Source organism: Equus quagga, chromosome 4 (assembly GCF_021613505.1).
Source record: "Equus quagga isolate Etosha38 chromosome 4, UCLA_HA_Equagga_1.0, whole genome shotgun sequence".
NCBI lineage: Eukaryota > Metazoa > Chordata > Mammalia > Perissodactyla > Equidae > Equus > Equus quagga.
In genome coordinates, this window is record NC_060270.1 from 114,101,613 (window position 1) to 114,125,515 (window position 23,903).

The 23,903-nt window shown below is 34.1% G+C and overlaps 1 protein-coding gene across 8 annotated transcripts in view; it reads right to left on the reverse strand.

Moving 5' to 3' along the window:
* ATF2 (activating transcription factor 2) overlaps positions 1–23,903 on the reverse strand; it is a 73,107-nt gene that overhangs the window by 15,784 nt on the left and 33,420 nt on the right. For 7 of the 8 annotated variants that reach the window (XM_046658864.1, XM_046658857.1, XM_046658862.1 and 4 more), the window contains 7 exons: positions 20,943–21,061; positions 20,673–20,801; positions 17,056–17,234; positions 16,320–16,434; positions 14,277–14,363; positions 4,460–4,609; positions 1,762–1,968 (listed from right to left, as the gene is read on the reverse strand). In XM_046658864.1, the coding sequence (XP_046514820.1) occupies positions 1,762–1,968; positions 4,460–4,609; positions 14,277–14,363; positions 16,320–16,434; positions 17,056–17,234; positions 20,673–20,801; positions 20,943–21,061 (986 nt within the window). The remainder of the gene's footprint in view (positions 1–1,761; positions 1,969–4,459; positions 4,610–14,276; positions 14,364–16,319; positions 16,435–17,055; positions 17,235–20,672; positions 20,802–20,942; positions 21,062–23,903) is intronic. The other variant, XM_046658863.1, reaches the window with a different exon arrangement.

Consider the following 23,903-nt stretch of genomic DNA (forward strand, 5'->3'; position numbering starts at 1 on the left):
CCAACCTAAAGTCTCAGAATACCTTGTAAATGATACCATATATTTACATACCACTTTTTAGTTTTCAAACATTTTTACTTCTTAAAAAAGTCATGATAAGCCAAATTACAAAGGAAAAATACTGATAAATTTATCCTACTAAAATTAAAAATTTATGTATTTAAAAATACTTGCATTCATTCTAATTCAACTGAGTTATGCAATAAGCCAGAGAAGTAGGACCAGCAGGTGTTATCTCTATCCTGTGGGTGAAACAATCAAGGCTAACAAAGAATGATATGTTTACTGTCATACTACTATAAAAGAGCCAAGTCCTTTGGAAGAATGATTTTGTTAGGAACAGAAAAGAAAAAAATAGATACCTAATCACTTTGTTAATGTAATATGAATATTTGAAAATTTAAACAGTAAGAGTTAATATTCTAACAGAGAGACCTGGTAAAGAATAGCCATTTTTATAGTATATAATCTTTTTCATTTTGTTTAAGTGGAAAAAATTCAGAAGTTTTTTCTAAAAAATTATGAAAATAGTTCTTGAATAAGAATTCATTTATCAGCTGATAACTGTATTATAATATTTCTTAACATACCTAAGTATATAAGTATATTTGAAGTCTCTGTGATATGGTAAATCATATTTAAATTAATGATTAAAAATAAGTTGTGCCAGACAATTTATTTGTTCTAAAGCTAACCTGTCAATATTCAAAGCACAAGATAGAGTTTTATAAGATATCTGTCTCACATATGAAAAAATTTAAGTTATAAAAATCTACATTAAGTTAAATGCTATGCCTGATGCCAAAAACTGTTTTCTAAGCATTTACAGACATTTATATAGGTGACATCTTTAAAGATGGATTTAGGAAGACAGCAAGTCTCATCATCAATTATGATTATTAACTGGGAAAGAATAACTCAGAAAATTGACCAATAACAACTTGAAGATATTAACATCAATCTTACTAGTTGGCGCTCATCAATTGGTAGTTTAGAAGATTTTACTGGAGAATATTCACAACATTAAAAAAACCTAACAAAAACAAAAGGAAGGAAGAAAAAACAGAAAGAAGGAAACAGACTTGGTGCTGCCCGATACCATCATTGGAAATCTCACAAAAGCTTGAATGGGAAGATTTAAAACCTTTATACCCATGAGATTCCTAAGAAATGTATCTAAGGCACATTGGCAGGGCAGTATGAAATGATTTCTACTGCCACTGGCCATATTGTACCTGTTCTCTGGATAATTAGAGTCCTTCAGTTTCCAAAGCTGTCAATGTGGCATCTTTCACGAGCACTATATTCACTTCAAATAAAACAAACAAAACAAAACAAAATTTGTAATTCAAAAAACAAAAGAACTTAAAAACAAAAACTGTTACTGAAGCAACTTTATAGTTGTGATACAAACAAAAAGTAACTAAGTGAAATACCAGTGATATTTTTAATTTTAAGATTCTTTCTTTGAACTTTATATCACAATTTTATAAAGTTTAAGCCAGGTAGTTTAGGTACTTTTGTACTACACGAGTAAACACATATTTAAAATTTCTTCATTCTATGAGTGTTGAAAGTTTTATATTACTTCATCTCAATATTCAAATAGGTTTATAAAACTATGCTTCACTAAAGATTCCATACACACCCAATATTATGTCCTAAAATATCTGGATAGCTAACTAGAAAGACAGGGAAGAGCCTATTTCACAATTATTAAAAATAAATAAATAAAACAAAATTAACATATATGTACCATACCTGCAGTTGACCATTTAATGAACTCAAGTCTTCTGCTTTCTTCTCTAAAGACTGAACCCAGACTTTCCTTTTTTGTCGGCATCTTGAAGCTGCTGCTCTGTTTCGCTCCAGAAACTTCCTCCTTTTTTCATCAGGATCTTCATTAGCTGCTCTTCTTCGACGACCACTTGTATTTTGGGTCTGTGGAGCTGTGTGAGCTGGAGAAGCCTAGAATAAACACAATGGGAGCTTCTTACATTTGTATCTCGTGAAGGCACATGGGCAGTGCAGGTGGCAGAAGGAGAGAACTACTGTTTTCTAAGTCAGCACTGTATATATCAATATTCTGGGGCAATGTGAAAATCACTCTGTGGTTTAACAAATTCCTTGAAATAAATGAGCATTGCCAAAACAAGATTCTCACTAATTCACTATCATAGTGAACATATTTTTTAAAGTTTATATAATATTTTCCTTTATACAGAAGTAAGAAATTGAAAATGCAATACAAATGATCATGTATATATCATATTTTTCAAGTGTACTTTTCAACAAACACCATATTATTCAATCCTTTGAAAACTAATTATAAGGTATTAAAGTAAAAAATTTAATAACTTACTTAAATTCACTATGGGAAACCATGTTTTCTATGCTATTTTTGAAATAAAAAATAGCATTAATCTGTAAATTTTCTTTAAAAATTGGTTTCTCTAAAATTAAGGAGGGAAAGTATGTACATACTTAGGTAAACTCAGCTTTTCTTCAGTTTTTGAAATTTAGGGTCAGTCGTTTTCTAAGGGTCAGGTTCATGTAATTATCAGTGCTCATTTTTCTGATGGGTAGAATCCCACAGGACTCCAGATCTTCACTTTAATTGGTCCCCCCACCCCTCAATGGAATGGCCTGGTTATCTCAGATCAGCCAGAGGCAAAAACCTTCAGCCACTAGTGATACTGTCTAGCGCCTAGGACTAAAGCACAGTAAGTCTCTTCAAGCCTCTCACAAATCCCAAAACTGTGCCACAGAACACCTGAATATGGGAGACAGGAAATGAACCCTCAGAAATAGTGCAAAGGAAACAGTACTTTATGGCCATAGGCACTTGATCCAAAGAAGCAGCCTGAAAACAATATTTTATCTATAATTAATTATATTTTTAAATGGTGTGAACAAAGAAAACTTCTATCTTCTCTTAATATAATAAGCAAAAGTCTTATATATAAGCTCAAGATAAGTTCTGTAGGGAAATCACCAAACTAGTTCTCACTCTAAAAAATACAGTTATCGTTTAATATTTTCCAAATAATTAGCAATAAAAATTATGTTATTTCATTTATACTTTAATTGTAATAAAGATCAATTATTAAATTATATTTTCTTTTCTTCATTCTCTTTACTTACTGATAATAGTAGGTTTTTTTCTTTAATTCATTTGGCTGAATAGCAGAGAATAATTTTTTTTAAACTGACAACTCAGTTATTATAGCAAATGCTAAGCACAAGTATTAGAAGCAAAAACTATTACAGTTATTATTTGTATATTTTAACTCCTAATAAGGATTTGAGGCTATTTAGCAGCATACATTCCTCCTTCCATTAATTCACTCATTCCACTTCATTAAAAAAATATAGAACTAGTCTAGAAACTAGAGATACAGCAGTGAACAAACAGATAAAGTCCTGGCCGCATGGAGCTTCCATCCAATACAATAAAATATAAAGATAAAAAATTAGATCCAGGGAAACTACAGTCAGTATGAGAAAACAAATTATATTCATTTCTTTTAAATAAACTTTTAAAGATGTAAAAAGCATGCTTAGCCTACAGACCATACACAAAAACAGCCATGGCATTTGGCCTGTGAGCCAGTTTGCTAACCCCTGAGTTATGACATTAAAACACACTCACTCACTCACTTTTTCTCTCTTGGTCCCAAAGTAAGGCTGTTTAGTGGATGATAACCACAATTACATTCCACTTTATCTTAAGTTTTGTAAAGATAAAATACAGTTATCTAAATACCTATGCTTAGGAGGCAATTTAAAATTTCCTGTTTACATGTGTTTATTTAATTGGAAAGTTTTGCTTTTTAATGCCAATGCTAATATTTTTTAAGTAGAGAAGACAAAAGGTCTAGATAGAGTTCTGAAACATTCAACCGAAATATAGTAATCCTTTACTGCAGAAATATACTGTAGACACAGAAATGTCAATCATCTAACAGGCAGTCACAAACTAGAGACAAGTGCAAAGGGGCTCTAGTATAGCAGCTGCTATAAAGCATATCTACTCCTTTTGTGATGTTTCACAGATTTTAATCCAAGAACCATTTGATTCCTGTTAGTAATGTAATACATATATACATTAGTTGTTGAATACAAAAACAACAAAAATGCTTTATTTAAAAAGTATTGATGGATACTGTGCCACGTCAGACCAACATACGGAGACACCCACAGAAACACTTACATGGTGTCTGAGCAGTAACAACTGCTCGACTATTCATTTTTTAATTATTTTAATTAATTTATTTATATCAAAAAATAGAAATATCAATGCTTTTACACTGAACTACATTTTCCTAAGGCTTTTGAAATAACAGTATGACCAGAAATAATTTTGTTCAAAGTATATGAAGTAGTCATTTAAGTTACACTGTATTTGTTTTTTTAAGGATGATAACAGAGTGTTGAACGATAAAAGCAACACACATACCGGAGTTTCTGTAGTGGATGTGGCTGGCTGTTGTAATGACTGTGGTCGAGATTCCTCTGACTGAGTCCTAACCAATCCACTACTATGACCTTTGACAGCATCACCATTGGTAACTGGAGGATGTTGCTGAGTCAAAGCAGCTTTTAATCTCTGAAATGCAAACATGAATTGAAAAAAAGCTCCCTGATTTCCACCCAAATCCAACTCCCAACATACTCTTTGGTTAACCAAAAAAGATATTTGTTAAGGAATGCATAAATACATTTGGTTTTAAAATTAGTTTTCATTTATCATATTCCATTGCATTCCTAAGATCATTATAAATACCATTAAGACAGACAATAGGACCTTTGGAAAGCTTCCCCGCTTTTGTCGTTTTATCTAGTACTACTAGAGGATTCTATACTTTGTTGTATCTAATCAATTCTGAGAAAAGAGTGAAAAATAAAAATACTGTTGACTAAAAATAACTAGCTTTGCTCAACTAAAATAAGTAACACAAGTTAATTACGTACACTTTCATCTATTTTCTTCCACCCCATCCCTATATCCCATATCCCAATCTTCTCAGGCTCTGCCTAGATCCTTAAACCTAAATCTCTTCTTTTCCAGATTTGGGCCCATACAATCTCTGACTGCAGGTGAAAAGGACCTCAGGGACTCTGAGAGACCTGGGACTATCATTGTTGCTATTGTTCTTAATAATTGAGATGTAGTCCTTGAGCCCCAAATAAAGGGTTTTTTTTTTTTTTTTTTTTTTTGGTGAGGAAGATAGGCCCTGAGCTAACATCTACTACCAATCTTCCTCTTTTTGCTTGAGCAAGATTGTCCCTGAACTAACATCTGTGCCAATCTTGCTCTATTTTTTTGTAGGTGGGATGCTGTTACAGCATGGCTTAATGAGCAGTGTGTAGGTCCACATGCAGGATCCAAACCTGTGAACCCCTGGCCGCTGAAGTGGAGTGCGCGAACTTAACCACCATACCACCAGGCTGGCCCACCAAATAAAGTTTTATCATAAAGTTTGATGCAAAGATATGTCTATTACATTTTCCTCAGATCCACATTCAGGTGCATATTTGAGGGAAGGAGGCTAAAATATCGATATGAGGACTGTGTTGCAGTCTATTCAGTCCTCCCCAAACTTCCTAGTAGTAAATAACTGCCTGGCTGTTACATGTTAAAAACAGATTCTTGGAAACCTTTACTCTCTTCCTTCCCTGGATATAACAGAAAGGGGTAGGTAAGAGAGAAGAGCTTTTAAGAAAAGTCCTCAAATGTTTCTAGTACAATTGCTTTCATTCACTCCATCTAAGAACAATTTAGAAAATTTTACAACTATTAAAAATTTGTAATTTCCCTATTTTCATCTATGCATATCTTCTTACAGTCTGTAAGTGATCCACATCCCTTGAAAACTGAAGCATATATGAATAGGTCACCAAAATTTCCACCAAGGCAATGATTATACCTGGACTAGTGTTAGTGGACATTCTCTCTCTACCGCTAATCGTTGTAGATTCTGGGTATGATTTTAAAAACAAAGTAAGTAGTTAAAAAAAGGTTTTATTGAGGTATAAGTTATATACAGTAAAATGACTTTTTAGTGTACAGTTCTATGAGTTTTAACAAGCACATACAGTCATGCAACCACCCCGACTACCAGGATACAGAACGGCTCTATTATCCCCCAAATTTCCTCATGCTCCTTTCCTATAACACTCTCCTCCCACCCCCAACCCCTGGAAACCATTAATCTGTTTCCTGATCCCAAAAGTTGTGCCTTCTCCAGAATATCATATAAATAGAATCATACAGTGTATATAGCCTTTCGAATCTGGCTTCTTTAGCATAATGCACTTGCGATCCATTGTGTCATTATCAGTAGTTTATCAATGAGTTTCTAACAGGACAGCATCTCTGTTTTACAGATTAGGAAACCAGAGCTCATTTGCCCAAGGTCACACAGCCATTAAGCTAGTTCAAATCCTGGATGTGAATCTGGATCTCTTTAATTTCGAACTGTATGATTTTTCCCTGGCATCACGTTACATACATTATCCTACCAAAAAACACAAGAAAAGGTCAAGAAAGATAATCTGAGGCTGGATGGCTTAATGATTCAAAAGACAATCATAAAAGATTAGGAATGCCAAGTCTGATACTGCATCTGCTAAGGCCAGGTCACCCCAGGATCAGGTACGTTCTTCCCCTCTTTTTTGGCAGAACAGTTCTTTATGAATTGCAAACAGCACCACAGTATGTAAAGTCCTAGTATCGTCACTGATTAGTATACAGAATGTATACTGTATACAGATTAGTATACAGAATGTATACAGCTGAGAAGACACTTTATGTTCAGACTCTACCTCAAAGTAAGTGTGTAACTCTAAACAAATCATTTAATCTCTGAATCTCAGTTTCCTTATCTGTAAAACTGGGAATAATGATAACTTCCTTGTAGGGTTGAGGTAAAGATTAAATATAATATGCAGAACTTCCTAAATCAGAAAAGCATTTTTCAAATGTTAGCTTCCGTATTTCTTCAAAAATAGCAATTGAGGTCTCTATTTTCCTAGCACAGGTATGGAAGTGGGGATGTCAAAGAATCAGGAGAGTTCCTACACTTTTGTATTTTCAAAATGTACTTAGGAAAAACATATACTTAGGGGTCATCCTAAGTGCTGGTTCAGCCTGAGACATTTTATTACGTAAAATATGTTCTCAAGACTATGTCATACACTGCATCTTTCAGAATCCAGATAAGATTCCTAGTTCCTTCCTTTTTTTCTTCTTTCTTTTTTAAACAAGCAGAAATAACCACATTAGTAGCTAAGACACAAGAAACTGAGACACTCCTAACTGACGGGATAACGTGGAAGAGGATGGATTAGAACTAAAGTCAGGTAAGTGACCAAAGCAGTAGTTGGCTGTAATCAGGGAGGAATACTTAAGCTAAATGGTCAAAGAACTGAAAGTAGAAAGACCGGAATTTGAAAGTGTGGGTCATTTAAACAGAACAAAAGAGGAGATTCTGGGGAGGTGGTCTGTCTGCATAATTCTATCTTTTAAAGACAGAATGTGAGATATCAAAATACAACCAACAGTATCCAGTCTGTTAGGTTAGGGCTTTCACTTCTGGATATAAAATGTGCATAAGTAAAAGTATCGGTTGAGATGTGAAGCTTGATAAATTATGTTTTGGTAAACCATTTTTAAGTCCTTAGGTGAAAAACATCATAGAATGGAAGAGCATTTAAAGTTTTATAGTGAAGAGCTTAACTCTTAGAATTAATGAAATACAGTAACTACACATAGGGGAGTCTGAAGTACATAAACATCACTCTCTTGAATAATCTTTAGTAGGGCAAGTTACTACCTTATAGAGCACTTAAAAGCAGCATCAGTATTCATTCATTATCCTCTCTTGACTGCCCTAGGGTATACAGTACTCATCCAGTGAGGAAACTCCAATGTGCTCCATGCTGTTACATTGATTACAATGGATCTGACTTGGAAAGTGTGCCACTGGGTACAAAACGTAAGAAAAAGATTTTTAAGGGTTAATTAACACTGCTCTGAACTGCAGACTTTTTCTTTTTAAACAGCAATAAAAATACATGTATATTAAAAAAATAGAATGGATTAGGTGAAAAAAGTTGTCACTAAATATGATTCATATAAATTTTACAATTAATATGAGGATATCTATAATCTACCCGTATATAATTGTTAGAGACATTTTAAAGAAGGACAAATAGTTTGATTCAAAAAATTAACAAAAACATAAAAATATAACGAATATTTATTTTACAATAAAATTTGGAAGCTAGCAGAGATGCTGGAAATCAATTACTAGTCCAATCACCATCTTACAGATGAAGAAACTAAGGCCCAAAGAGTGAAGTTTCTTCCCAAAATCATAGAGTGAGTTAGAGGCAGAGCTAGGAAGAGAAATTCTGTTGACTCCTAATTCACTGACCATATTATAAAGAGTTTTATCAAGCTAGAGTTTTTGTCTAGTATATTAGTAATCAATAAGAGTATCAGACATTGGTGAGCCCATTATTAAAATCAAAATTTCTATCAAGAGAGAAATTTAATGGAAGTGAATAAAGATTGAGTATGCAGAGGAATTACATAAGATTTAAAAGGTCTCGGGGCCGGCCCGGTGGCGCAGAGGTTAAGTTCGCACGTTCTGCTTCTTGGCGGCCTGGGGTTTGCCGGTTCGGATCCCGGGTGCAGACATGGCACTGCTTGGCAAGAGCCATGCTGTGGTAGGCGTCCCACGCATAAAGTAGAGGAAGATGGGCATGGATGTTAGCTCAGAGGCAGTCTTCCCAGCAAAAAGAGGAGGACTGGCAGTAGTTAGCTCAGGGATAATCTTTCTCAAAAAAAAAAAAAAGTCTATATTCTCCAACATGTACAATAAAACCTAGACATAATTTTAATTTTAAAATAAAGGTATACATTATTTGAAAGAGAAGAAACCTTTGTTTTCTTTATTACTATAAAATCTTTATTACTATATTTCTAAGCAGTCTAATGTTTAGAGTTAATTTTCAGCAATGTAAAATTCAACTACCATCTTGAAAACCTTTTTTCTTAGAGATATAGAATGTGTCAATTAATTAAAGGGTGAATAGTTTGTTGTGTTGACCAATCTGACATACGCATTTTAAGAGGTAATCTGCTAAAAATAATTTGCTATTCAAATTCTATGTTGTATGTTGCACCCTTGAAAACAAATTTCATCACATCTGTCAGAACTTAGTAGGAACAAACTACTCCATCATAGTTCAAAGAAAAAACATAATGTTCTCTAGAAACAATTTATGAAAAAGTCAGATCCATATTTCATATGTGCCACAAAAGCTCATCAGAGTAATAACCCTCCTTCTCCTGGGTGTTATCTTACCATCTGCTGCTCTATTACTTATCTTTATTTTGCAACTAATTAACAGCATAATCTTCTAAATTCAGCAAGTTAATTATCATTATTGTGGTCTTTGCAGCATCATCAGTCCTCATGAAGTCTTGTCTCCCCACCCCCAGAGAACATAGGAAAATGAAGTAGGTTGGAAGAGAGTCTGTTTCTTTGGAGCGGGCTCATTAGGTGTTCGCTGATTAGCTTGGCATGCAGAGGCAGGTCAGAAGAATTCTGCTGAACATGAGGTTCCACGCAGGGCTCAACTAAGTTAATGTAGGTTTCTGAACATTTGCCAAGATGCCCTCTGTCAGCTCTCAGTTGAAACCCCCTGCAGAAAACCTACTGGCTACCCACTGTGTACAAAGCTATTTCTCAGTTTGTCACACAAGTATTAAAGGAATGATTCTGGAGAATACTACTTAAATACTTCACTAAATCTTCTTAAACAAAACTCCTAGATGATTAACATTTTCTTATTCAGAAGAGTTATTTTTTAATGACAAATATTACATAAGAAAATTGTATTATTAGAAGAGCACCACAGATAACAAATATCTACGGTTTATGTTCTTAATGACAAACAGAACCCCTAAACCTATATTTGGTGAGATCTAGTGCAATGTTGTAGAAAATAGTAAGTGCTAGGAATTTGTGATTAGTATTAAAAAGTACTAGATAATACTGTATTTGTGTACCCCCACCTACACTTTTTTTAACCACCTTCTTACTTTTCCAAAGACAAAGTTCTTAAAAAAAACCTTGCTCTGAAGAAATTTCTTCAGCAAAAAGAAGGATCTTATTTCAATATTTATAGTAGATGCAAATACAGCGCATCTTCCTGTAAGGACTGGACATCTGAAAATCAGGCCACTACAAAAGTATCCTTGCAGGGGCCAGCCCAGCGGCTCAGTGGTTAAGTTCGCACGTTCCGCTTCATGGCGGCCCAGGGTTCACCAGTTCGGATCCCGGGTGTGGACATGGCACCACAAGGCAAGCCATGCTGTGGCAGGTGTCCCACATAGAAAGAGGAGGAAGATAGGCACGGATGTTAGCTCAGGGCCAGTCCTCCTCAGCAAAAAGAGGAGGATTGGCAGCAGATGTTAGCTCAGGGCTAATCGTCCTCAAAAAAAAAAATTAAAAAAAAATTTGTAAATAGAAATTTATAGCTTTAAATGCTTATATTAGAAAGGCAAAGAGATTTAAATCAATGATTAAGCTTCTACCTTAAGAAACTAAAAAAGATAAGCAAATTAAACCCAATTAAGTAGGAGAAAGGAAATAGTAAAGATAAAAGTAGCAATCAATGATAGTACAAATACACCATTAAGAAAAATAAAGGCAAGCTACAGATTGAGAAAATATTTGTAAGATATATAAATATATAACAAAAAATTTGTAGCTAGTGTGTGTATACACACACACACAAACATATATATAAAGAATTCCTGGGGCCAGACCAGTGGCGCAGTCCTTAAGTGCGCACGTTCCACTTTGGTGGCCCTGGGGTTCGCAGGTTTGGATCCTGGGTGCGGACATGGCACCTCTTGGCATGCCATGCTGTGGCAGGTGTCCCACATATAAAGTAGAGGAAGATGGGCATGGATGTTAGCTCAGGGCCAGTCTTCCTCAGCAAAAAGAGGAGGATTGGCAGCAGTTAGCTCAGGGCTAATCCTCCTCGAAAAAAAAAAAAGAATTCCTACAACATAATAATAAAAGACTAGTAACCCAATTTAAAAAATGGGCAAAAGATACCACAGAAAATGTCTGGCCAAACTGGAAATGCAAATTAAAACCACAAGATACTGCTACACACTCCTAGAATGTCTATAATGAAAAAGATAGACAAAACCAAATGCGGGTAAAAATGTGGGAACAACTGAAATTCTCATACACTGCTGGTGGGAAAGTAACCTCTGGCAAAAGATCTGGAAGTTTCTAATAAGTTAAATGCATATCTACCCTCTGACTCAGCAATTCTATGCTTTGGTGGACAGACCAAATGGAAATATACGTCTACAAAAAGAGTTATACAAGAATGTGTATAGTAGCTTTATTTACAATAGCTAAACACTGAAAACCATTCAAATGTCCATCAACAGGAGAATGGATAAAGAAATTGTATATGCACACAATGGAATACTACTCAGCAACAAAAAGAGGCAAACTATAATACACTCAGCTACCTGGACAAATCTCACAGACATATGCTTAGCTGCACACAAGAGTATATACTGATTCCATTTATATAAAGTTCTAGAACTAACTGCTGATAACAAATATCAGAACATTTGGGGGAGGTGGACTGATTGGGAAGGGAAATAAACTTTCGGGAAAGATGGTAATATTCTATACCATAACAGGGGTGTGAGTTACATGAATGCACTTATTTATCAAAACTATACAGTTAAAATTGGTCCTTTGCAGTCTATGTAAATTTTACATTAAGAAAGGCCTATTAGAGCCACCCTGATGGCCTAACAGTTAAAGTTCAGCATGCTCTGCTTCAGCAGCCCAGGTTCAGTTCCCGGACACGGAACCACACCACTTGTCTGTTAGTAGCCATGCTATGGTGGTGGTTCACAAAGAACTAGAATAACTTACAACAATACACAACTACGTACTGGGGCTTTGTAGTGGGAGGGAGGTAGAAGATTGGCAAACATGTTAGCTTAGGGCAAATCTTCCTCTGCAAAAAAAAAAAAAAGACTTCAAAACAGGCCTCTTAAAAAATAACTGAGTGGGGGTAGGGAGTGGTCTGAAGTATAGACAAACTAAGGAATGGCAGTTATATTGCTAATAATTTAAGATGAGTGATGAGTACATGGGGGTTCATTACACTACCCTGTTTACTTTGTACATGTGTGAAATTTTCCATAATGAAAAGTCAAAAAAAAGAAAAAAGGAAATAGACTAATTTCCGAGTCTTTATTTAATTAAAAACAGGACAATCTTATTTACTACCCAATTAAAATAGGTAATCAGCTAAAGATGGCTATTTTACATAAGCAAAATTCTAACAAGAAACTTCACTGGATTGTTAAATTTAAGCGGGGCAATCTGTGACTCCCCATACTATGCTTTGGGCCTTCAACAATGACTGTTTTTCATAAATAAATTTGTGAAAGTTACAGCTTTGGTATTTTTTAAGATACAAGCATACAAAACACTTATTCTTATTAATTTCCTGGTGAGCTTAAAGAAAAAAAGTTATTCAGAGAAGTGTTAAATTTAATAGTTTCTACAAATACGGCCTACCTCTTGTAGTCAAAAGTAGTTCTTTAAATCTGATTTGTTCCTTTTGAATTCTCTTGTAGGAAAAAAGTCCACTGGATATGTAAAAATATTTCTAGTTGCAGTGTGCAACAAGAGGATCTCTTTAATTCCTATTTCTATTCTACTCAATTCTAACTGAATTTTTCATTAACACAGTATGTTTAAAGTAGACGAATAAAAACCCTTCCCAGTGAAGCTCTTCTGCTATCAAGTGAAAAAGATTCATCTTAATATTTCCAAAGCTTTGACCTAAATATGCTGTTATGAGAAACATTCCCCTCAGGTTTTCAAGGTGTCTCACCACCATCAATAACCAGCTAAGTTTTATACTCCTCAACCAAGTGCTGTTCATTCAGACGGTGCGTAAGTTTTACTGTTAAAAAAAAAGTTACCACATGTCAATTTCAGATTGACTATTTGCACTAATGTAGAATAGCATTAAAAAATTTAAAGCCTTGTAATATATAATGGGTTTTATGTGTACAAACTTATATTGTTAGTATACTGCCTAGCACAGAACTAAAATACATAATAGGTGTCTAATAACTATCTATTGATTTCCTAAGGATACATTCATTAAATGAAGTTAAGAAGAATTAGCCCTGAAGTGTGTTAGACTGCAGAAGGGAGAACTGCACTGATTAAAAAAAAGAATGGGGACTGGCCCAGTGGTGCAGAGGTTAAGTTCGCACATTCCACTTCGCTGGCCCAGGGTTCGCCAGTTTGGATCCTGGGTATGGACATGGCACCGCTTGGCAAGCCATGCAGTGGCAGGCGTCCCACATATAAAATAGAGGAAGATGGGCATGGATGTTCGCTGAGGGCCAGTCTTCCTCAGCAAAAAGAGGAGGATGGGCAGCAGATGTTAGCTCAGAGCTAATCTTCCTCAAAAAAAAAAAAAAAAGGCAGTAGCAGATTCAGGTCTTCTACCAAAAAAATTCTCGTTTACAGGATTTGGGACTAAAAGAGACCCCAGAAATCAAAGTTTAATCCCTTTATTTTACAGATGAGGAAACTGAGACTCAGAAAAGTTAAAGTGGCTTGATTAAGGGTAGTGAATAGCAGAGTTAGGCTTAAAATTAAAAATACATGTCTCCTGAATCCTAATCTGTAGTTTATCCCTTAAATAATGCCAATTTCTTAGTGTCTGAAACACAACTCAAAAATATGGTTTTCCTTTAAATACTCCATGCAATGTTTACTAACTTTTACACTATATCAGAATTCTTGTTAATACTGTTCTAATTTGTATCACTGTTAAACCACTCATTATATCAGGACTGCCTTTAGTGGATTACATCTAGTTTCAGCTGTAATATTCCCAGCCTCCACCAGGAGGAGAGTTTGTTTAAAAAGGCAAAGCCAAAAACCAGACAAACCAACGACACGAACTAGAACTTTACTCCCAATCCATCCATTTATTTTAAAGTAACACTACTATTCACTGTGTTAATGGAAGCTTCTCTTTTTCAAATTTTCTGGTTCTTCTATAGTGTAGAACAGTATATAACTTTATAAAATGTGATCTAAATTTTGTGCATTTGAAGCAGGCTTTAATGGAAAAAACTAAAAATAGGCTCAAGGAATGTACAGAACAAATAAAATCTTGCTTACCATTTTTGCTTCTGACTGTACTGGTTGAGGGGAGGAAGGACCTGGAATTCCTGGAACACTAGGCACCATGGTGACTGGTCGAACAAGCTTTGCAAAATATATTGAAAAACAATTGCTAGAGAATATATTCAAAATGAGATTTGCACTTTATTTGCACAATGGCTGCTATGATAATTTGAGACTTCAGAATCAGAAAAACTGTATTTCTACCCTGAACCCTTATTGATCTTACACCCTGATTTATCCTTCAAAACCTGTCAATTTCTCCATGACACTGGCTTCCCTAATCTTCAATTTTCACAATTTCTTTTTCTAATGTTTCCTTCTTATAGAAATCCATAATATTCAAAGTGATTGAGGCAAAATTTCTCACAGATCCGTCACCCTTCCATTTTGAATGTGAAAGGAAAGAATGTCAAAACTTGTGACAACTAGGCATAAAAAATAATTTCAACAATGAATTTTGCTTTCCTAAAATATATATACATATAAAATTTCTAAACTATATAAATAAAAGTTCTCGGATATATTAGTATACTGTATAATAACAAAGAAAGAACCTGATTACCTCTAATAATAATAATCTAGAACACATTTTTCCATTTTGTTTTTTGCCTTTTTTTTAAACCTAATATCAACACTAAATGATTCATTTTTGTATAACTAAGGTATATCTCTTCTTTCATTTCAGTTTCTTTCATCACAGTTACATGTAACAGGATAACCGTATAATCTCAAATATAGGGCAAGAAGGTTTCCTCTTTCAAAAATATCCTAAGAAGTAGTTACCTTATATTTATCACCTTATATATAAGAGCCCTTATAGAGTCTCTCAAATAATGCATTTTGAACAGCAAAGCTCTGTTTGAAGAAGATACATTATTTTGAAATTATTTAATCAATGCTAATTTTGGATATTTAGAAAGGTCATTTGGAAGAATTGGTTAATAAAAAAAGCAAACAATTTTAGTAATATTCCTGGGGGTATAATCTCACACCAAAAGAGTTGGATGTTACTCTAAGTAGGCTTTTAAAAATAACTTTTAAAAGCTATACAATAAATTATTATATTGTATTGATCAGAAATATCTGTCTAGAAGGTAAAAGAAGAAATTATCTTTTTATTGTATGAATGAATATTAGCATTTGGGTTAAGATTTCCAAGAAGAAAATAATAGATTCAAAAAGTGTTATATTCAAATTAGGCGAAAACGAAAATGTGTTTTGGAAAACCGTGCTAGATGTCTTAAAAAGTGGTTCTAATGATGAAATCTTGAATGTTGAAGACACAGTTGATGAGTTAGAATAAAACTTTTATAAAATGTGAGAATACGAAAAAAGCATTATTTCTAACTTACATTATTCAAAAGAATGTGGTTTTAAATAGCCACTGTATTATTAAATATATAAATAGATATTTAACTATCGTCTATGTCTTTCAAAATGTATATATTTAACAAGTCCCTCAAAAAACTTTTCTTTTGGATCTTCCTTCCTGATTTATCCTTCAAAAGTTGTCAATTTTGCTGAGACACTTGTATTAGGAAAGTGGAGAACTCTCTACTGTTTTAAACTGTTCAGATTTTCATGTTTGCGCCAGCAAGGAATTCTGTAAACCCAAGTTGATCATAAAAGTTCACAGACAGTGTTTATGAACAACTTCTACAATAAGTGAAACATGGAGTAACCTGACAAGTATTTTAGGACAAATATCTTCATAAAGAATAGAAATCTGTGTTAACATTCAAATTCTACAAATCCAAATTGAAATGAATTGAACAAGGAATAAAGTTAATACTAAAAATATAAGGAAAATAATTAAGATTTTTGGAGGATGGAAAAATGTTTTCTATCCAGTTATGTTTGCCTTGAACGCTCTATGCTATCACTAAACGTCACTGAGTAAATACTACCCACCACTAATAAGTATTATGCTGAATTCAGTTTCATAAACCAATCAAGCAGCCACGAGTGTATTTTCTGACTACAGAGATCAGTTTTTCTATAAAGAAAAGATTTAAATAACCTAAATTGCAAACTTACTGGGACTGCAGCTGGAACATGCACATTAGAACTTGTAATTGACGCAGGAATAGCAACAGGCATAGTTTGTCCATTAGGCAGATGTAATAGAAGAGGGAATGGGCCTGGTACAGGACTAAGAAAAACAAAAGAAGGGAAATTTTAAAAATCCATATCAATCATCTCTAAAAAATATAAGAGTACTTTTATTCCTATTACCATAACATTTAAAAATAAATTTTCTAAACACTGCAAAGCAAATTGCAAAATTTAATAATTTTTAATTGTGTCCTAAATGCAGAATGTACAGAGCGGTGTGAAAAAAACAGTGAAAAAATGGAAAAAGTTATGGATTTACTTAGGACAATCTCCAATATGTTAAATAAGAAAAATTCTCACCAAAAAGCTCTTGAGAGCTACCTATGAGAACTGAAAGAAATGCCATCTGGTGATGGAGTAATTTTATGTTTTGTGTGAAATAGCATGAAAATGAGAAACCATCTTAAATTCACATCCTATTAGTTGATTTGTTTTTAAAATTAAGTTCTAGATATTTACTTTCTAATCTATTAGATAATACTTATATTTAAAAAAAAAGACTACCCAAGAACTTTTTCCAAAATTCAAAGCAAGTAGAATATGATTTACATACACACACACAAGGCCACAATTTGAATAATGAAATGTCTTAGGAAAAATCATGACAGGAAAACTTAACAATTCATAAACAGTTCAATGATTGGCCCAAATCACTTACACAATTGGCCTGTTGGAGGACGGTGCTTGGGTGATTACGGTACTTGAGGTTGGTGAAGGTACTGCCTGCTGAATAATTACGCTTGAGTCAGAACTTGTAAGCAGCACATTGGGAACCTGTAATGATGCGGGACGAACAATAGCTGATGTGGGCTGTGCGGTTTGCACCAATGGTACTTCCTGTTTAATAACGAGATAGACAAAGGGTGGAATTTTAAAATGCAAGTCAAGTCAAGTACCTTAGTGAACATATACACTTCTAAAAGCATCCGTAGGATAATATTAACACTCCCCCCAAAGTAAATTAATATCTAAAGTTATTTAAAAGAAAATTTTTGAAGCAACTGTAAAATTTCAAATGCAATGTTCATATTTTAATTTAAAAACATCTGAGTGATTTTTTTCAGTACAATTTGTTTTCCTATCAATCCAGAAATAAGTTAGACTGGCAACTTGGCTATGATTCCATGAGAATTTCAGTAAAAATATAATCCATTTTCATGGAATCATAGCACTTAAAATTCAAAGTGGATTGCCCAGTCTTACTCCATCATTATTCTCTAAGAAGGGGAAAGAGGTACAGGGAGACTGTATTATGGTTGATATAAATTCAGTAATACAAATGTTTAAAAAACTTTTAAAGCAATAGAAGTGTTCGCTAATCTCAGGTAGCTACCCCTCCATTACCAACAATTTCTCAGTACCAAAAGACCAAGTAATACTGATAACTTGAATGAAAAATAAATAATTACTGGAGTGAGATCTTTCCAAATTAAAAGAAAACAGAGAATTTGTGAATTACCCAAGACCTTAAAGATGGTCTTTTCCCCAGTTTTACAGAATAGTAAACAAAGAGTCAAGGGCCTTACTCAGAACTCCTTTACTAGTCAGTATAAAACCTGGGTCTACCATGTTCCTTGAATTGGCCTTACTGATGCTGCTTATTATCAAAATCTTATTAAGCAACATAGGAAGAAAGATAAACTAGTATTATTAGAACTTGATTTATTTAACAAGCTGGAGAATTTATAACATGCTCTCAAGAACTAATGGGAAGAGAGAGACAATAAACAAGTAAAACAAACAAGAACATTTCAGATTGTAACATGTTATAGAGTAGTAGAACAACATAATGAATCTTGAAAGATTCACTGAGGGAAGGTTGGAGTTGGCTACTTTAGACAGCACAGTGAGGTAAGGGGAGGTTCTTTGCAAAAATGGCATTTGAACTGATACTGAAAGGATCAGGAGGAAAGCATTCCAGGGACAAGGAAGCAATCCACAGAGTAATGGTCTTTGAGGCAGGAAAAAGCTTGGAATATTTGAAGAACACACCAAGAGTGGCATGAGGTGAGGCTGGATGGGTAGGTAAGTTCAGATCAATGAGGGCTTATGGAAAGAGTGTGAGATATCTTAAATGCAATGGCAAACCACTGAAGGATTTTAAGCAGAGAAGTGATATAACGTATTAAAAATAAAACCATCTATGAAAAATAGATTGGAGATGGAAGTAGAAACTCCAGTTAGAAAGTAACTGTTAGGGCCGGCCTGGGGGCGCAGCTGTTAAGTTCGCACGTGCTGCTTCTTGGCGGCCCAGGGTTCGCCGGTTTGGATCCTGGGTGCGGACATGGCACTGCTTGGCAAAAGCCATGCTGTGGTAAGCGTCCCACGTATAAAGTAGAAGAAGATGGGCATGGACGTTAGCTCAGGGCCAGTCCTCCTCAGCAAAAAAGGGAGGATTGGCAGTAGTTAGCTCAGGGCTAATCTTCCTCAAAAAAATTTAAAAAATAAAAAAAAGAAACTGTTAATGATCCAAGTAAAAGATGATGATGGCTTGGACTAAAGTGGTGACACCGAAGACAAAGGAGAATATATTCAGGAAGCAGGTCTGATAAAATTTGCTATTGGTTTCACTATGAAGGAAAAGAAAGAATTAAGGTTTCTTGGCTTGAGCAACTAGATGGATGGAGAGAAAATTTACTGAGCTAGGGAAAACTGTGGAAAGAATCAGGGGCTCTGATCTAGACATATTAAGTTTAAGATGTCTATTACACATAGAAAAGGAAATGTCAAGATGAAGTTGGATATGAATACGGAAATTCAGCAGATATCTAAGTTGATATAAATTTAAGAATCATTCATATGCAGACAGTTTCTAAAGTTATGGGCCTGGATGAGATCACCTAAGAAGAAAATCGAGAAAAAGAAGAGAAGGGGGCCCAGAACTGACTTTTTACAATTTGGCAAGACTATGCCCTGCCCAGGGGGAGCTAATGACTGAGAAATGCAGGAAGAAAGAATGCCTCTCAAAGAGGCTAATGCAGCAATGAACAGGGAAAAACTTGACTGTGAAGGGACTGAAATGCTCCATAGGAAAAAAGATACTCATATCAAAGATTTAACAGCATTTACAAAAACTGTGCTAATGTGGAAACAACCTTTAGGATAATAAAATACATTAAGATAATGGTAAAATAAAGTGCAACCATTAAAAATTATGATTTTGGAAACTTTCTAATGACATAGAAAAAGGTTCATTAAGGCCAAATGTCTAAAGCACAGTATAAAAGGATCTTTGTATTTTTCTGTGTATCCATCTATCTTTCTATGTAACTATTCACTTACAAACATTTACTTGTATTATAAATGTGTGCACATACCTAGGAGAAATGTTTCAAAATATTAGTAATTCTTATCACTCAATTACGGGATAACAGGTGATTTTGGTTTTCTTCCTTGTATTTTTATATTCTTAAAGTTTTTATAATGAGAATGCATTTTTGTAATCAGAAAATGAAAAAAAAAACCCACAAAATATATGCCTAGGTAAAAAGTTGCTTTGCTGCCTTACTTCTAGCTCCTCTGCCACGGCACAAGTCTATTAATTAGGTTATGGTTTTAGAATAACATATTCTCCAAAAGAACACTGTCACTGCCTCTTTATATCCATTATCTCTTTACTATACCCCACATGGTGTCCCCAAATAAATGTGTTCATTATATGTGCTTATGAATGAAAAGTGATCAAGAAGTACCTATAATAATGGTTATTCAACACACATGATAGCCCAGGTGGCACCAGGTTACCAGGATAATCAAGATCCAGGAATAAGGCCCTAAACCACCTACAAGAGGCCTGTATTAAGACAGTATCATCATCTTAGTTGCTGCTACCGAAGATCAATTGCTGAGAACGAGTAACTATTCCCTTAACCTTTTAAAAGCCTAAATAATCTTTGTTTAAACCATTTTTAATTGTAAAAATTCTTAATTAAGCCGACACTGTATAAAAGTAGTTAAAAATACCAAACCCAGAAAAATTAAGTTAAACTTATATAGCCTTTTAAAGTAACAGTTTTATCTAAAATGACTGCTATTCTCCTCTACCATTTTTCTGTGTGAAATAAAAAGCTAATTATCTATAAAGGTGGAGTCTTCTTTTCCTGAAATTTCTGTGAGTTTTCACAAGCTTTCATAAATAAGACTATTACAATCTGACACTGAATTATGTACAATTTATTATATTAACATTTTATGGAGATCAAATATTAAACTTTACTTGGGGTGCTGATTTTTTCCACTTAGTTTGTGTTTCTACCATAAATATAAATTTCGAACCTTTTCATCACTGGTGGTCGACTCTGGGTGAGGTAAAGGACTATCCTGGTGAGTTGTTTCTACAACAGAGGGCTCCTCAATTTTGCTTCTTATGATGGGTGTTGCAAGAGGGGATAAATCTAGAGGCATCTAAAACACAAACATTAAAGAAAGTGTTAGGAGTTCAAAAATAGCCAATTAGTATATCTAAAATAAGAAAGCAGGAAGTGTGAACTATGATTATTGTTCTGTCTGAAGTACTCTTTTTTAACTTTATGGTTAACAACCTACTTTTTTAATGTCATCTTCTGAGGCTTTCTTGAATTCATTTTCAAATGGACTTGCCAACTCATTAAACAAACCCACTTCTTCACAGTTTTTTAAGAATCTTGTTGGTGTTGGGGTCTGATCTGAAATAAATGTCAAGAAGTAATCACATAGATTTAAATATACAGAACTCTAAAATATAGCTAGTAAATTAACAAACTAACAGGGCTGGTTCAGTCAGCTGTTAATTCTCTCTTTGGAAAGACCTCTTCCTTTAAAGTAAACAAAATTGGTTAAGTTTTTGTTGCAGTTCAAGATTATTTCCTCCAAATTTATGAATCATAAAAGTATGAAAGAAGTCTCTCTTGTTCTTAGCCCACACCTTCTGTCTCAGTAGACTGACATAAGCATCCTCTACTCAGGGATCAACTATTACCATTATATAACACAGTAAAAATTTTTAAAAATTTACATAATTAAAAATTACAACTATTTAAAATACATGCAATTTGGGGAAAACTAGGACAAGAGCATGTATATTTGCTCTAACTTGGCCCTGCTGCTAGTGTTCATAATCTATTATGAGAGCAAGCTTAAGATAAAACAGAATCTTCAGTAGGTATATCAAAAAACTATGAAGAAAAGAAAGAAGGTTAAAACAAGAGCCCTAAAGACAAAAACAAACCAAAACAAATCCCTCCTTATTACTATCCATTGAAGCTAATTTTCTATTTTAATGCATTTTTCCAGCTTGGTATGAGGGGCTATACAAGAGTTCATATCTATGGAATGTTCTAATAATTTCTAAGCAGCAGAGAAATAGTCAACGCTATTTTCTCACACCTTGAAACATTTTAACTATACTTGAATATGTACTCATGCTATGTGCACACATGTATTGGTTACAGTACAAATGGCAGTTAAGGTCCATGTTGAATGAAAAACAGCAAATTTATGAATTTTGCCTGTTTAGTCTTACTATTTTCAAGGCTATTTATTCATACTGATCACAGAGTTGGCAGGATATTCAAATTCTATTCACATTTTATATATTTTAGGGCATCAATTTTATAGGTTATATCAGGGATCCAGCCTAAGCTAAATGAAAGTATAAGGATGACTCCTAGTTTAAGATAAAATACTCAAAAAGTCCTTTTTGTTGTTTTTTTTGAGGAAGATTAGCCCTGAGCTCACATCTGCTGCCAATCCTCTTCTTTTTTTGCTGGGGAAGCCTGGCCCTGAGCGAACATCCGTGCCCATCTTCCTCTACTTTATATGTGGGATGCCTAGCACAGCATGGCTTGCCAAGCGGTGCCATGTCCACACTCAGGATCCGAACCGGCAAACCCTGGGCCGCCGAAGCAGAACACGTGAACTTAACTGCTGCACCACTGGGCTGGCCCCCAAAAAATCTTTTGTGAAATTAAAATTAATATATTTATTAACTACTGTGTCCCCAGAATGGGCATTACTTACTGTTTTATCTTTGCTCCCCGCTCCCCCATACCCAGAGTACTCCTATGCTCACTACATACAAATATATTTAACACTAAAAGGACAATAGGCCTATCTCAGATACTATTAGTATTATCAGAATTACTGAAGGGACTCTATTGTGTCATCATTTTACCTATTATGCAGTCTGCAACATACACACCCCTACCCTCAAAAAGATTTCCCAAATCATACTATAGCAAGGGCCCAGCATACAAATATTAGCTTAGGTCCATCATGACTGAATTAGTAAACTGAGTATAAATATGACTCTCCTGTTCACACCCAAAGGGTTTGTCTATCTAAGTTCAACAGAAGGCTCCTAATTTGTGTTAAAAGGAGAGAATAGTCTTAAAAATAAAATGCATATGCATAAATCACTTTTATCAGTGACTACTGGAATAATCGGGCTTCAGAAGAGAAAAGTCAATACAAGCACAATCGTTTAAACATGCAGATGGCTTACGGCCATTGATTATCAAATATATACCACACATATCATGCATTATGTTTATACAGTAATGCTAAACTATTCATTTCAACATATGTTAGCAAAAAGATGGTCAAGTGTTGTGTTCAAATGTGTTCTATTTTTCTTTGTATTAAATGTAAATAGTAACATAAATTCTAGAAATCAATCTCAAAACAATTTTGAGTTAAAAAGTTACAGAGAGAGATACTGCTCTAAGGCAGTAAGTTTCAGAAAAGCAAAGACCTTCACGCTCAAGAGAGTGAAACTTCCAGGCTGTTGTTATTTCGCTTGTATTTTATTGTTTGGTTCTAGCTCTTAATAGCAGATGTACAATACTCTAAAGAAATGCATACTTCACTCTTCTCTGCCTCCTTATACTTATGGAACTGAAAACAGATCGAATGTTCCCCTAAATTTTTCCTAAGTAAATTGTTTTTGATAAATTACCAACATTTTGCTACCTCCAACTTTTTCATTACAAAAATTTTGATACTGAAATACAGGAAGAATCATTTAATATCTGCTTCATTATCTCTCCAAAGTACTGCATATGACAATTTGATCTCTATGTTGGGCAATAATTTAAAAGTATTAATAGTACTCAATATTCAGGTATAATCCCAGACTAACAAATAGTATAACCTAAGCTTTACAAAAGAAGAATTTAAGGGTAATTTCAACATTTATGATATGTAAATCTGTGGTTACAACAGAAAAAGGTCTGAAATTTATACATATTAAATTTTATATTAAACTTTGTTTTCTTATCTCAATACTTATAAAATATACACATGCAGTGAAATTATATATATTATGTATGTATACATATACACAGATGTGTGTATATATATTTACAAAGCAAAAAAGGGGCAGCTAATACAGCATGAAAGGATAATAAAACCAATGCATGAATTGAGTTTCTCTTTTCATATACTGTAAAAGATAATTATCTGCTTAGGTGATACCGTATGTTCATAAGATCAAAAACATCCCCTTACTGAGATTATTTTACGAACACA